This window comes from Zophobas morio, unplaced genomic scaffold (assembly GCF_036711695.1).
Source record: "Zophobas morio isolate AGI-343-1 ecotype UQ-CSIRO unplaced genomic scaffold, CSIRO_AGI_Zmor_V1 ptg000002l, whole genome shotgun sequence".
Classification (NCBI taxonomy): Eukaryota; Metazoa; Arthropoda; class Insecta; order Coleoptera; family Tenebrionidae; genus Zophobas; species Zophobas morio.
The window spans coordinates 26,560,313-26,574,161 of NW_026972107.1; the positions used below are offsets into that span (position 1 = coordinate 26,560,313).

Below are 13,849 nucleotides of genomic sequence, written 5' to 3' on the forward strand. Positions count from 1 at the left end.
CTCCCAGATAAAATTCCGTAGCCTTATATCTTGAGAACAGATAGAAATATTGAAATTTCGTGAACGTCATTGTTTTTAGCTTGGAGGGGCAAGGTTAATTTAGTACATTGCAAATATGACGTATGCATGGGCTCAGCGTCATGATACAAACATATTTTTTTTAAATTGCAACGTATATTATTTTCACGGATTTTGATAGATTATGACATGTTACACGCTATGTATTTTGTACCTACCTTTCATTATATTCACGAGAAATTCGTTGCCTAAAAAATTTAATACGCAAAAAGAAATACAGTTTCAAAACCATATTTAATAATAATAATAATAATAATGTATATATTTTCAACAGGTTTATAAAACCCAATTACAGAAAATAATATATAACTCCTAGTACACATAAAAAAATCAAAACTATAATATATACTTAGGCACCAAAAAAGTTAATGATGCATGTTTTCACAAGGGTAAGGTTGTCGAAATTGATGTCGCAGCCGGAGCTTATTTTATTGAAGATACCGCACATGACCAACAGAGGCGACTTTTTCAATGTGTTCGTTCTGCATGTTTTGCAGTAAAATGTGATCTTGAGTCGCGTGTTTAGTCTTGGAACTACGTATTTGACATTACTGACAAGATAAGGTATGCAGTTGATCGTATTCTTCAACAGTTTGACTACGAAGGAAGTACTTTGGATCAATCTTCGTGTACGCAGCGAGATACAATCATGTCTTCTGAGTAGTAGCTGATGATCACTACCCTGCTCTGGGTACGTACCGTCTAGTTTGAAACTCAAGAATTTAAGGAATTTCCTTTGAATAGATTCTAAACGATCTACATGTATCCCATAGATAGGCGACCAGACAATTCAGCAGTACTCGTATTCTTTACAATTTCTATCAATAAAGTTTAGGTTTTTATACGCCTTACCAACAACATAATTAATGTGATTAACAAAATCCAGCTTTGTATCAAAGAAAACGCCTAGATCTTTAATACAGTCAGTACGCTGAACTTCTTTGTTACCAATCCTATAGATGAATTTTAAGGGCTGTTTCATTTTCGTGTACGTTACGACTTAGCACTTTGAGATATTTAATATTAGACGATTTAGTAAGCACCAGTTGTATAGGATGTTGATATTGTTTTGTATAATGCAGCAGTCGTTGACTGTTTCTATTTATCCATACATTTTGAGGTCATCAGCAAATGAAAGTGTCTTACATTAAAACTCAAATAGCAAGTCATTTACAAATAACAGATATAATAGTGGGCCTAAATTTGACCCTTGAGGTACACCAGAGGATGGGTTATATTTCACACCATGTTTGAAAAAAAGTTAACATAGTCATCTACTTTGTATAACAACATTGAGGTAGTGTCAGGTACTATAATGTTAAAACCAAATCATTATTTGTTAGTTGATAAATTGGAATATTTTGGATTTTCAGTTTCACTGGCAAAGTTACTGATGTCATATTTGTCAGGTAGAAAACTAAGTGTAGTGGTAAATGGTTTTGTATCATCGCAATATCTGCAAACTCCTGGTATACCACAGGGTTTTAACTTGGGTCCATTGTTGTTTCAATTGTTTATCAATGATTTGCCGGATGCAATTAAAGATGTTCATTATTTACTGTTTGCGGATGATGTAAAGCTGTATAAGGGAGTCCACTCAGTAACTGATTGCTTAATACTGCAAATGAGCATGAAGGAAGTGATAACATGGTGCTCGCTATGAAATGGAGCTTAATTATGAGAAATGTAGAATGATTTCGTATACCTACTAGAAGCAAAGATGTGATTGCTTTTAACTATGTACTACAGGGTTATGACATGAAAAGAGTCTTGCCAATCACAGATTGAAAAATTATTAAATTACGATTACACTAATACCTATAAAACATTTTGGTGTTTATTTCATTTTCAAATGATAAAAAATACTAAACTATGTAACAAGTTTTTTAAGCGGCTTTTTAGACACGAGTTTATTTAAACAGGAATGAAGCGAATGTTTAAAAAAACGAGTGTCTATAAAAGTTTATAACCGTATTATATATGCACACGCTTTATCGACGACTACAAATTAAAACCATTATCTTCCAAAAATTATAAAATCGAAATAGCCTTTATAATTTAAGCTAGAGATATATATGGGCTTTTAATGTGAAAGGCAAATTATCCACAGTGTAAGGGAAAAAATGGATATATCGGAAATCGAAGCTAATGTATTTGTATTTACTCTAAATATTGTGATTCAATGAAGTGAATTTAAGGCGTGCCCGTGCGCTTGACGTTCTTGTGATATAGTACTGTAGTTAATGACGCACCTAGCAGGTACTTTTTCCTTGGTTACTTCCCTAGCGTAAGCTATAAGACAGCATTGTATTATATTTATAATCGAGTCCATTGGGAGACTTGCTACTTTTATGTTTTCTCGACGATTCATGATTCTTAAAGTACGAAAAAATAGGTCTCCATTTCCGCCTGTCTGTTGTCTGTGTGTGTCGATTTTTGTTAAACAGATAATCTGCGAAACTACCGGACCAGTTGTTGTCAAATTTTATGTATGTCAGAAATGTGTCGTGTAACTAACTAAAACTTGGTTAATCGTTCCCAACAATAACAAGAGGACGTCATCTCCACGTCCAAAATTTATAACAGTAAATCTTATTTAAATTATATATAACAAGATACTCCTTCATTTGTAGTTTATGAATCCGTGTTGCATTTCTACCTTAGCCATCTAGATTCTTGGAAAATCAAAATTGTATAAAAACAGTTTGCAATTTAACACATCATTTCAAAATTTTGCCGAATAAATCTTCAAATAGTGACCAAAACCAAAATTAAAACGAATCAACAAATAAATTCCAGCAGAAGAATGAATTAAAAAGAAACTGGTGGAAGTGCAATAACATCAGGCGGAAGTAAAAAAAGAATCTGAGCTCTCTTAGTTATAACCGCAATAAAATATGTAGAGTATTGAGTCGATACTTGTTCTTTATCAATGTATTCATTTTTTTACGAATTTAGGTGACTCAAACAAATTAATGAATGAGGCGACATCTTTTATTGCCCATCCCATTTTCTCGAAAATTTGAGGATACAGTACTCTTGTTATAGTACTGGTACTATGATACAGTAATACTACACTGCACCTATTCAAATTAGTATATACTAAACTCACTTGACATCAGAGCTGTTCAGTACTTCAAGTAAAAGTACTTGAAGTACTTTACTTGAAGTACTTTTATATTTAGGTACTTGGTACTTGGTACTTGGAGTATTTCTAAAATGTACTTGAGTTTAGTACTTGATTTTGCCAAGTACTTTACTCCAAGTACTTCACTCAGTATTTTAAATACTATTGAATTACTTGACGTAAATTTATTTTATTGATTTAATCAGGAACTACAAAACCGAATGCTTTGAAATCTTGCAGATGTTTTAAGGTTATAAAGAGCATAATAAATTTTTAGTCAAAATATATTTGGTTATCTTCTACAAAAAACTGATGACGTCAGCTCAAAAGTTTGCCGAATAAATCGTATCTAAAATGTACAAAATATGATGAGTCTGTACTTGTGATTTATCATTCCATTCATATTTTTGGATTTGCATATGCAGGGTGACTCAAAAAAATTAATGAAGGCGTGAATTTATTTTATCGATTTAATCGGGAATTACAAAACCGAATGCTTTGAAATCTTGGGAATATTTTAAAGTTATTATAAGCATGGTAAACTTTTGTTCAAAATGTATTTGTTCATCCCTCCTAAAAAAATTGATGACGTCACCCTTAAATTTTGCTGAATAAATCCTATCTAAAATGCAAAAAATATGATGAGTTTGTACCTGTGATTTATCATTCCATTTATATTTTTTAGATTTTCTTAAGAGGTGGTTCAAAAAAATTAATGAAGTCAATTTATTTTATTGATTAAATTAAAGGCAACACTTATTATTAGTATTACACCCCAACCAACCCAATTTGGTAGACACTCAGTATTTTAAATACTATTGAATTACTTGAAGTATGAGAGTGGAAATTTCAAATACTTTAGTCTCTATTTTACGAAGTTTTCACATCTCAAAATAGGGTCTGTTAAATACTTGAAGTTATTAATTCAATTATTTGATTAGATGTATTTTTATAGTAAAATCGTGTTTGTTTCCTGTGAGGTTATATTTTGATCTGTGATTGTGGATATCTTATCCACAATATGACGTACATTTCTAGGTACTTGCATAATGCCGATAGATAGGTAGGTAAGAAAATTAATGTCATAAATATGTCATTTGAGAGTCGATGACGACAGCAGAAGGGTCGGAGATCTGTGTAAAATTTTCAGCGATGTAAAGTTGTGAATATATGAATTTTATTAAAAAATCAGAACGTTTTGGTGGTGAACCAAAATTCAAAATATTAAAAAAAGGCAACAGAAGCCTGAGAAAATACCATACAGCGCCGATGTTTTTGTTATAAATTAATAGTAAGCATACCTAGACAACGCCGTCATGTATTTTATTTTAAATTTTAAATTAGAAATAGACGTTAATTTTGTCGAAGGCATTGTGTCAACAGAAAGATGTAAAAGTATTTCAAAAGAATATTGTTTATAAATAACATAGTATTATTAATAAGTGAGCTACCATTCTGCATTTAAGTTGATGCTTATGCAATTTTTTATGTGGCGAAATATGTATTATTGTATACTTAAATTCTGAGTATTAAAAAATTCAGTTCTAAAATATATTAAGCTTTTTTAAAAAAACAGGAAAAGTTATCTAATTCTACAGTATTTCAAATAATTAGAAAGTACTTGAAGCATTTTCAGTACTTCAAGTATTTGTAAGTACTTGAAGTATACCTCCAGTACTTCAAGTACTCGTAAGTACTTGAAGTAATGTACTTGGCTTGTACTTGAAGTACATCTGAAAAGTACTTGATACTTGAAATACTCTTGCTGAAAGTAAGTACTTGGTACTTTACTTGAACACTATTTCAAGTAGTACTTTGTATTTGGTACTTCAAATACTTTTTTTGAGTACTTTGAATAGCTCTGCTTGACATATACCTTGTTAAACTTTTATGACTTAAGCGGCTTAAGCCAAAGCACCCTTATATGTCAAACTGGTTATTGTATAACTTACCCCAGTTCAGATATACCTAGTAAAACTTTACAGCTCCATTATTTCAACAATGAACAGTAATAATCCTTGCGGTACGGGTCTACAAAGCTTACAATAGCCCGTTTGACTTATAAGGGTGGTTTGGCTTAAACCGCTTAAGTCATAAAACTTTTAGAAGGTGTATGTCAAGTGAGTTTAGCATTATGTGTCCTTGTTAAAATATTGATGACGTAAAAAAAATGTGTATATGAAAAAACTCACTAGAAACATAAATACATAGGGTGCTTCTTTACCTGTACTTTAACAACCACAAATATATTAATTTTAACTCATAGGGATCGCCATCAAAAAAAAAAATCTCAAAGTCAAATTTTATCATTTTACTTCCCGAGCGTAAGCAAAGGAAGTATTGTAATCGAGTCCGTCGGCCGACTCTCTACTTTTACGTTTTCTCGATCTTTCATGACCCCTAGAAGACGAAGAAATAGGTCTCCCATTTCCGTCTGTCTGTCCGTCTGTCCGTCCGTCTGTCCGTCTGTCCGTCTGTTGTCCCGGATTTTTATTAGACAGATAATCTCCGAAAGTACTCTACCGATTGTTGTGAAATTTTGTACTTATATTAAGAATATCATGTAGATGGTAAAACGCTAACCAAAATTTGTCTAATCATCCCCACCACTAATGCGATGACGTCACTTCAAAATTGTACATAGTAAATGGGTTTTCAATTGTATAAAATAACATAGTCGTACACATGTAGTTTACAACTCTGAATCGACTTTTCACCCGAAACGTCCAGATTTTTGGAAAAAAAATCAAAATTATAAAACAACATTTTGAAATTCAATTTTTAATCTGCTAACCCGAATGCTTTGAAATGTTGCAGATGTTTTAAGGCTATAAAGAGCATCATAAATCTTTAGTCAAAAAATATTTGCTTATCCCCTCCAAAAACTTGATGACGTCAGCTCAAAAGTTTGTGGAATAAATCATATCTAAAATGTACAAAATATGATGAGTCTGTACTTGTGATCTATCACTCCATTCATATTTTTTGGATTTGCATATACAGGGTGACTCAAAAAAATTAATGAATGCGTAAATATATTTTATTGATTTAATCAGGAACTACAAAACCGAATGCTCTGAAATCTTGCAGATGTTTTAAGGTCATAAAGAGCATAATAAATGTTTAGTCAAAATATATTTGCTTATCCCCTCCAAAAACTTGATGACGTCAGCTCGAAAGTTTGCCGAATAAATCATATCTAAAATGTACAAAATATGATGAGCCTGTACTTGTCATTTATCACTCCATTCATATTTTTTGGATTTGCATATACAGAGTGACTCAAAAAAATTAATGAATGCGTAAATATATTTTATTGATTTAATCAGGAACTACAAAACGGAATGCTCTGACATCTTGCACATGTTTTAAGGTTATAAAGAGCATAATAAATGTTCAGTCAAAATATATTTGCTTATCCCCTCCAAAAACTTGATGACGTCAGCTCGAAAATTTGCCGAATAAATCATATCTAAAATGTACAAAATATGATCAGTCTGTACTTGTGATCTATCACTCCATTCATATTTTTTGGATTTGCATATACAGGGTGATTCAAGAAAATAAATGAAAGCGTAAATTTATTTTACTGATTTACTCAGGAACTACAAAACCGAATGCTTCGAAATCTTGAAGATATTTTAAAATTATCATAAGCATGGTAAATTTTTGATCAAAACGTATTTGGTCGTCCCCCCTAAAAAATTTATGACGTCACCACAAAATTTTGCTGAATAAATCCTATCTAAAATGTACAAAATATGGTGAGTCTCTTCTTGTGATTTATCATTCCATTCAAATTTTTTCGATTTGCATATACAGGGTGACTCAAAAAAATTAATGAATGCGTAAATTTATTTTATTGATTTAATCAGGAACTACAAAACCGAATGCTTTGAAATCTTGCAGATGTTTTAAGGTTATAAAGAGCATAATAAATTTTTAGTCAAAATATATTTGGTTATCTTCTACAAAAAACTGATGATGTCAGCTCAAAAGTTTGCCGAATAAATCGTATCTAAAATGTACAAAATATGATGAGTCTGTACTTGTGATTTATCATTCCATTCATATTTTTGGATTTGCATATGCAGGGTGACTCAAAAAAATTAATGAAGGCGTGAATTTATTTTATCGATTTAATCGGGAATTACAAAACCGAATGCTTTGAAATCTTGGGAATATTTTAAAGTTATTATAAGCATGGTAAACTTTTGTTCAAAATGTATTTGTTCATCCCTCCTAAAAAAATTGATGACGTCACCCTTAAATTTTGCTGAATAAATCCTATCTAAAATGCAAAAAATATGATGAGTTTGTACTTGTGATTTATCATTTCATTCATATTTTTTAGATTTTCTTAAGAGGTGGTTCAAAAAAATTAATGAAGTCAATTTATTTTATTGGTTAAATTAAAGGCAACACTTATTATTAGTATTACACCCCAACCAACCCAATTTGGTAGACACAAAATTTGTTAAAGGAAAAACTCGGTTGAAACATAAGGGTAGCACGCTTATTTACATCGACTTTAACATTACAGACCTGCATTTGTTTTATGCGCTCACTTGGTTCCGCGAATGTGAAATAGATATGTTTATAATCAACCAATTGTGAATTTCACCGTCAAGAATTAAAATAAAACCCAACGTTTTATATAATAAGCGGAAGTCGAAGCAATAAAACCGATGGTCGTTTTGTTTACAGTTTCTCTGTTTGACTCTCACGTATGCTGTTACGCCTGTCATCTTAAATTAAGAATGTTTATACATACACGATTTTCAGTTGCCTCTGATACGTATACGTGAGTAAATTGTTTCGTTATTTTATTGATTATTACAAATCAATATTCAAAACGACCCAATTCATTTTCCCGAAAATTTGAGAATATAATAATTTTATTCTTAGTATTACACTACATCTATCCCAACTGATATACGTGTCCTTGCAAAAATGTTGATGACGTCATCGCAATTTTTTTTTAAATTCCCACTACAAAAATGTAATGAGAAAAAAAACACAATAGGCATGCAGTCGTCAAGTTTCCGACAGCGAGGGAAGTACTGTCTAAACTCTTTAGACCAATTTTTTCGAACCTGTATTTGTCCGACTGAGGCGAAGGAAGTTCTGTGGAAATAACCTTCGACCAATTTTTAGTAATAATATTATCTGTTTCTACATTTGAAATAATGAATGTGTGAGTTTTGTCGCTTTAGTATTGGTTTTAAAGTTAACACACGTTGCAGTCCGCGCTAGGCAAAATTTTGAAATGACGACATCAACTTGTTGATAGGTATGATTAGACAAATCGGTTAGTGTTTTACCATTTACACGATATTCTCAACATACATATAAAATTTGACAAGAATCAATCCGTTAGTTTCGGAGATTATCTGTCTAACAAAAATCGATGCAGAATGGTATAACGTTTATCTCCACAACATCGAAACACAAAAAATATTTGCCAACGAGTTTCGCCGACCATGTTGACAAAGCGAAACTTTTAACATTTTAGCATTGCCTAGATAATGCCAACGTGGTTGGCGAAACTCGTCGGCAAATATTTGGTATGTTTTCGGTGTTGTGGGGATAAACGTTATATTATTATGTCGCATCAAGTAATCAAAATGATTCCACCGACACAGAAGGCAGACAACAGACAAGACAGAAACGGGATACCTACCTTTTCGTACTTTAGTGGTCATGAAACATGGAGAAAACTGAAAGTAATCTTTCGTCAATTGAATCCTGTTACAATAGTTCCTTCTTTCCTTATAGATTCGGGAAATAAAAATATAACTTTGTGTCGTGAAGAGGTACAGTGACGCTTCCAAAATTTCATTATTTCTACTCGTTCTGAGGATATTAAGACTGCTACATACTATGGAATGAATAAGCCATCATAAAAGGCTTCGTCTCCAAATCCAACTTTTTGAACAACAAATATTAACAACATATGAGTTGGAGCACCACCTTCTTGAAAGCACTAAAACAGATTTGGGGATTAGACAAATGTGGATTTTCATACTTCGGAAATATGGCCGCCACATTTGACGAACGAACGAGTGATGCAGGTGATAATGTCACTGACTATCAAACCCAATAGTTTAAATTAAATATAAAATCGTAATGAAAAACTCGCCTTTTCGCCTAGGTAGGCAAGAATTTCATCTTCTCTTACGTAGAAAACTTTGTTCTTTTGTCGCTATTGACAAAAACTTGAAAATATCTTGTCGTAAAGATTTTTATATTTCACAGGTAACAGTTTTCCTCGTAACAATTTTGCTTTTTCTAATACGTATGTCGGCATTTGATTTTCACAGCTGTACATTTATTTAAAGCGTTCAAGTTTGTTTAAAAAACAGATAACATTTTCCATAGCTATTCATGACTAACGCGACCAACAAAAAAAATAATAAGTATAACACGTGTTGAAAGGAACTCGACTGCGTCTGGTTACCTTGCAACATTTTCGAATTTTAAACTTAAACTTTTAAACGCAGTTATATGTGTTAATAACCAAACTTCATTTTAATATTTTATACATCTTAAAAATGCATAGAAATAAATTTAGCGATATTTTTAAAACAACACTACTTTTTAAACTCAAACTTTCCGACATGATTTGTGTGTATGTATAACGAAAGTAGTTATGTTTGTTATTGTTAATACGGTATTCGTACCGTAAATTCCGCTATCGCCGAAGTCCGCTTTGTCGACTGTGGTCACGTGACGCTCAGGTCGAAGATGACACAGGTGTCTGTGGCGACAAACGGCGGCAAACGGCGTCGGCGGCAACTAAACCTTATTGAATTCATTACTGTTTATTAATGCAGTTAGTACCAACCTAATTACAATTACTGACACCGGCGCGCGCCACAAAGAATCTCACACAATCTTATTACTCCCAACTGAATGTAGTTACTCAACGCTCGAGACCCATCCATACACCCGCTTAATGCCGCCTCGGCTCTTTCTCTGGCCCGACGCCGTTTTCAAATATTTACATAATTCGACGACCACTTTACCACTTTACACCGGCTGATTACGCGACAAGGATTAACGCGGCGCTCGTCCTGCAGGATCCGCTCCTAAGCGAAGCGCTCGCTATAAATAAGCACGTACTTTGTTCGTTAATCGAAGCTTCAACTGCATGCATAATTATTCCGGTAATGGATTGCATAGTCCTGATATGAATCTGCTTTGATTCAAACGCGAGCTTCGGGCTGTAATACACCCACAAGTACCCACCTAAAGCCATTTAGCACTTAGCTGTAGAGTTAAGTAAATGGCAACAAAACATGTTAGCTTTGTAATTTAGCGATTGCGAGTAGAGGAGCACGGCAGGGCGTGCTTTGCTTTGGGAAATTGGAGACATCATTTCGAGAAAATGCGTTTTTTAAGTCATTTTTTATCACAATTATAGCTAACGTAACAAAAAAATAATAACAACACGTTACACTCGCTAACGAAAAAAAAAATTTACACCAATGTCAACGAGATTTGCCAGTTATGTTCACAATTTTTCTCACAAACTATCTAACTAACTGATACTTGCACTTTATACCAAGTTCTTCACCGCCTTGATTAAATTAAAATGCTTTTCGTCAGTTTGTAATCTCAAAAATACAGGGGTTTTTATAAATTATTCCAAGAGCGTAGTTGGCCATGGATTTCAAAAATCCTGCTTCGCTGAAATTATACCTCATTATGACAGTTCTCATTTGTCATTAAAGTCATTTGTAAACTGTCATTTAAAGTCATCCTTTTTATTGTTCTAACGTTTTTCAAAAGTAAATTACAGTAATTCTCGTTGATCGAAGCTCAAAACAACAAAATAGTCGTTTTCAAAACTTTTGGTGCTTGCGTATGTACGAAAATTTTGTTTTGGGACATTCGTAAATGAAGAGTGTGTGTTTTCTGTAACCGCTTGTAAGCACGAATATCGGGCCCATCGGGCCAAATACCGTAATTTAATAAAACAAAAAAAATCGTTAGAAGCTCACATTAGAAATGTAATCAACAGACTTGTTCGAACTGGCACTGTCAACAAGGGGAGATCTCCTGGAAGACTTTCAGTATCTGAGGAAGTTGCTGATGATTTGAGACAACTTAAGCAAAATCCGTAAACATCTTTGACAAGATTTGCTCAACAGTCAAGAGTTCCTGTTGCAACATGTAATTGAACAATGGGTATTGACAAAAGCATTACAGAACATTTTTGAAATGAAAAAGAGAGTCACCATGTGCCTTAAAGCAAATGGAGAACATTTTCAACATTTGCTGTGATATTTAACCGCAATAAATTTGTTTCTTTTTATTATAATGAATTAGTTTTATTTTTTAATGAGATTTGAAACATTTAAGCAATTAGTTATATAGATGCGTGTGGTCTTTGTCATGTGTCGTTGGGCATTTAGTAAAGATCAAATCTGAGACGCTGCACGTATTCATGACCTACTTGGACCCTATCTATAATCATTTATAGAAACCCTGTATCTTCGAGAAAAAGGGCTTTTGAAATTTGGTAAATTTTATATTATTTTAATTTTGTCCTCGGCTTGTCGAAAAATCTTTAGAAGTTTAGCCCCAAGCAAAGGTACAAATCATTCGTATTAAGAAATATTCTAAAAAAAATAACCCTTTGACAATTCAAGAGGTAAATGAAAATAACCAGAAGCGTTTTACTGTAGCGTTTTTAAAGAGCGGAAAATTAAGAGATTAATTTCAAAAGTTTCTTTTAGAGAAAAATGGAAATTGTTGTCTAATTGTGATGAGAATAGTTTAGCAAAATATATATACATCAGATGTTCAGTTTAAAAAGTTATCAATTTGGCGCTAATTTTTTTTTAACATCACGAAGTATAGTCGCCTCACCACTTTAAGAAACTTTGACTAAAGTTATAAATCATAGCGACAAAGAAACCTGTCGGATTTAAGTACCTACTTTACCAATGTTCGCAATCGACCAACACCACTTCTGTAGTAATTCTAAATACAATGTCCACTGTGAAGAGGTTTCAAGACACGAAGTAAAGAAAGCACTACACTTTAACATGTACATACCAACGGAGAATTTTTCTGAGAGTCGCCAAATGCTTAATTTAAACTTCTCGGCATTGTCGATAATTTAAATTTTTTTCACTAATACTTAAAAATTTCTTTGGTTAGCCGTCGTGTTACACACTTTAAACGTAAACGGTTAAATAATAATGTTTCATAAGTTAATTCGCACTTGACAAACAAAACCACCCCAGCTTTGCCTTTTGGGAAAAACCCATATTTACTCGTACTATAAGCAGTGTGGGGTTGAAGAGAGTTATGACTTGGTCCCGAGTAATCTGTTGGCCTAATCTTTAAATTTTATTGTACGGTCTAATCTCAGGACCGCTTTACCTGTTACCTGTCCGTTGTAAAGAGGTAACTTCACAAATAAAATAACTAAAAATGCCCCAATTTTACTATCCGTGTCCGTTGTTGGGAGTGTCCGTTGTTTGGAGGATTCTTTACATTCTTACAATCTTCAGAAAATTTCAATTCTAGCTTTAGTTATCTTTAAAATAGGTATAGTACCAAATAGTTTAAACCAGAATCTGAAATATTTGCACTTAAATAATTCAATGATTCAAAAAAACCGTTTTATTAGGAACATGTCAAATTGTTCTTAAGTTTCTCGAATAGTTTGATCATGTCATTCAGAATAGGTTAGCACCAGTAAGCTACGTATGTAATTAAAATAGTGAAAGTAATGTAGTAAAATATTGCTAATGAAATAATAATTATAAATAAGCTTGTCAGAAATTTTTATACCTCAGAACGAGACCCACTTCATGGACCTAGGAAATTCAGTAAATGCCCTTTAAACCGAAATATTTGTCCCATTTATTAAAAACAAAATCTCAGGTCACAATTCATTCAAATATTGTACCGCGTGATCAGAAATGACTGAATCTGTTGGCAATCCTAGACTATGAATTGAAATTAGTATCATGACGTTTTCTATAATTTCCGGTCAGCTGTTAAGATTGAGAGATTAACATTTTTAATTTAAAATTAAAAATTTCTATATCGGAATAAAAAGTAACTGTGTTAACAATAAAACCCACTTAACGTATGGCAACCATTTACCTAATATAAGTAAAAGTCGTAAAACCCTCATTTAATGACAGCTTGAAAATTCCACACATCATAGATAAAAAGCCAAAATTAAATCCTTTTGGATGTCTTTTGGTAATTTTAAATTTAAAAATGTAATATCCAATCCTTGACTACTCAAAAACTTAGGAAGTTAAAGAGATAATATTTCCTCCCACGTGATAACTTCTTCTGCCTGATTTGTATTGCAAAGTTTATTTAAAATTTCGATTAAGGTTTACTAGTAAAGATCTGCATATTAAAAGTACTTCGAGTAAAGGCAGTATCATTCGACAAATGTTTTAATTCCTTGAAAAAACTTTTACATGCAGTTTTTTTAACAGTTCTGAAAAACTTTTACGTGTAGATTATTAGTAGAGTTAAAACTTCTGGAAACCACAACAGTAATTTTTGGATGCAAATGAAGTTTTTAAGCCTCCGTCTAATGCTGTGTTTTTATTATTGTATGCAATTTATAGAATATATATTTGTATTATAAACTCTGTGATG

At 32.5% G+C, this 13,849-nt stretch overlaps 1 protein-coding gene across 3 annotated transcripts in view; it reads left to right on the forward strand.

The window, feature by feature from the left end:
- Positions 1-13,849, forward strand: part of LOC135132211 (homeobox protein unc-42) — a 64,373-nt gene that overhangs the window by 8,730 nt on the left and 41,794 nt on the right. For 2 of the 3 annotated variants that reach the window (XM_064060239.1, XM_064060224.1), the window contains exon 2: positions 1,115-1,123. The exons of the other annotated variant lie outside the window; for it this stretch is intronic. In XM_064060239.1, the coding sequence (XP_063916309.1) occupies positions 1,115-1,123 (9 nt within the window). The remainder of the gene's footprint in view (positions 1-1,114; positions 1,124-13,849) is intronic. 3 annotated transcript variants of the gene reach the window in all.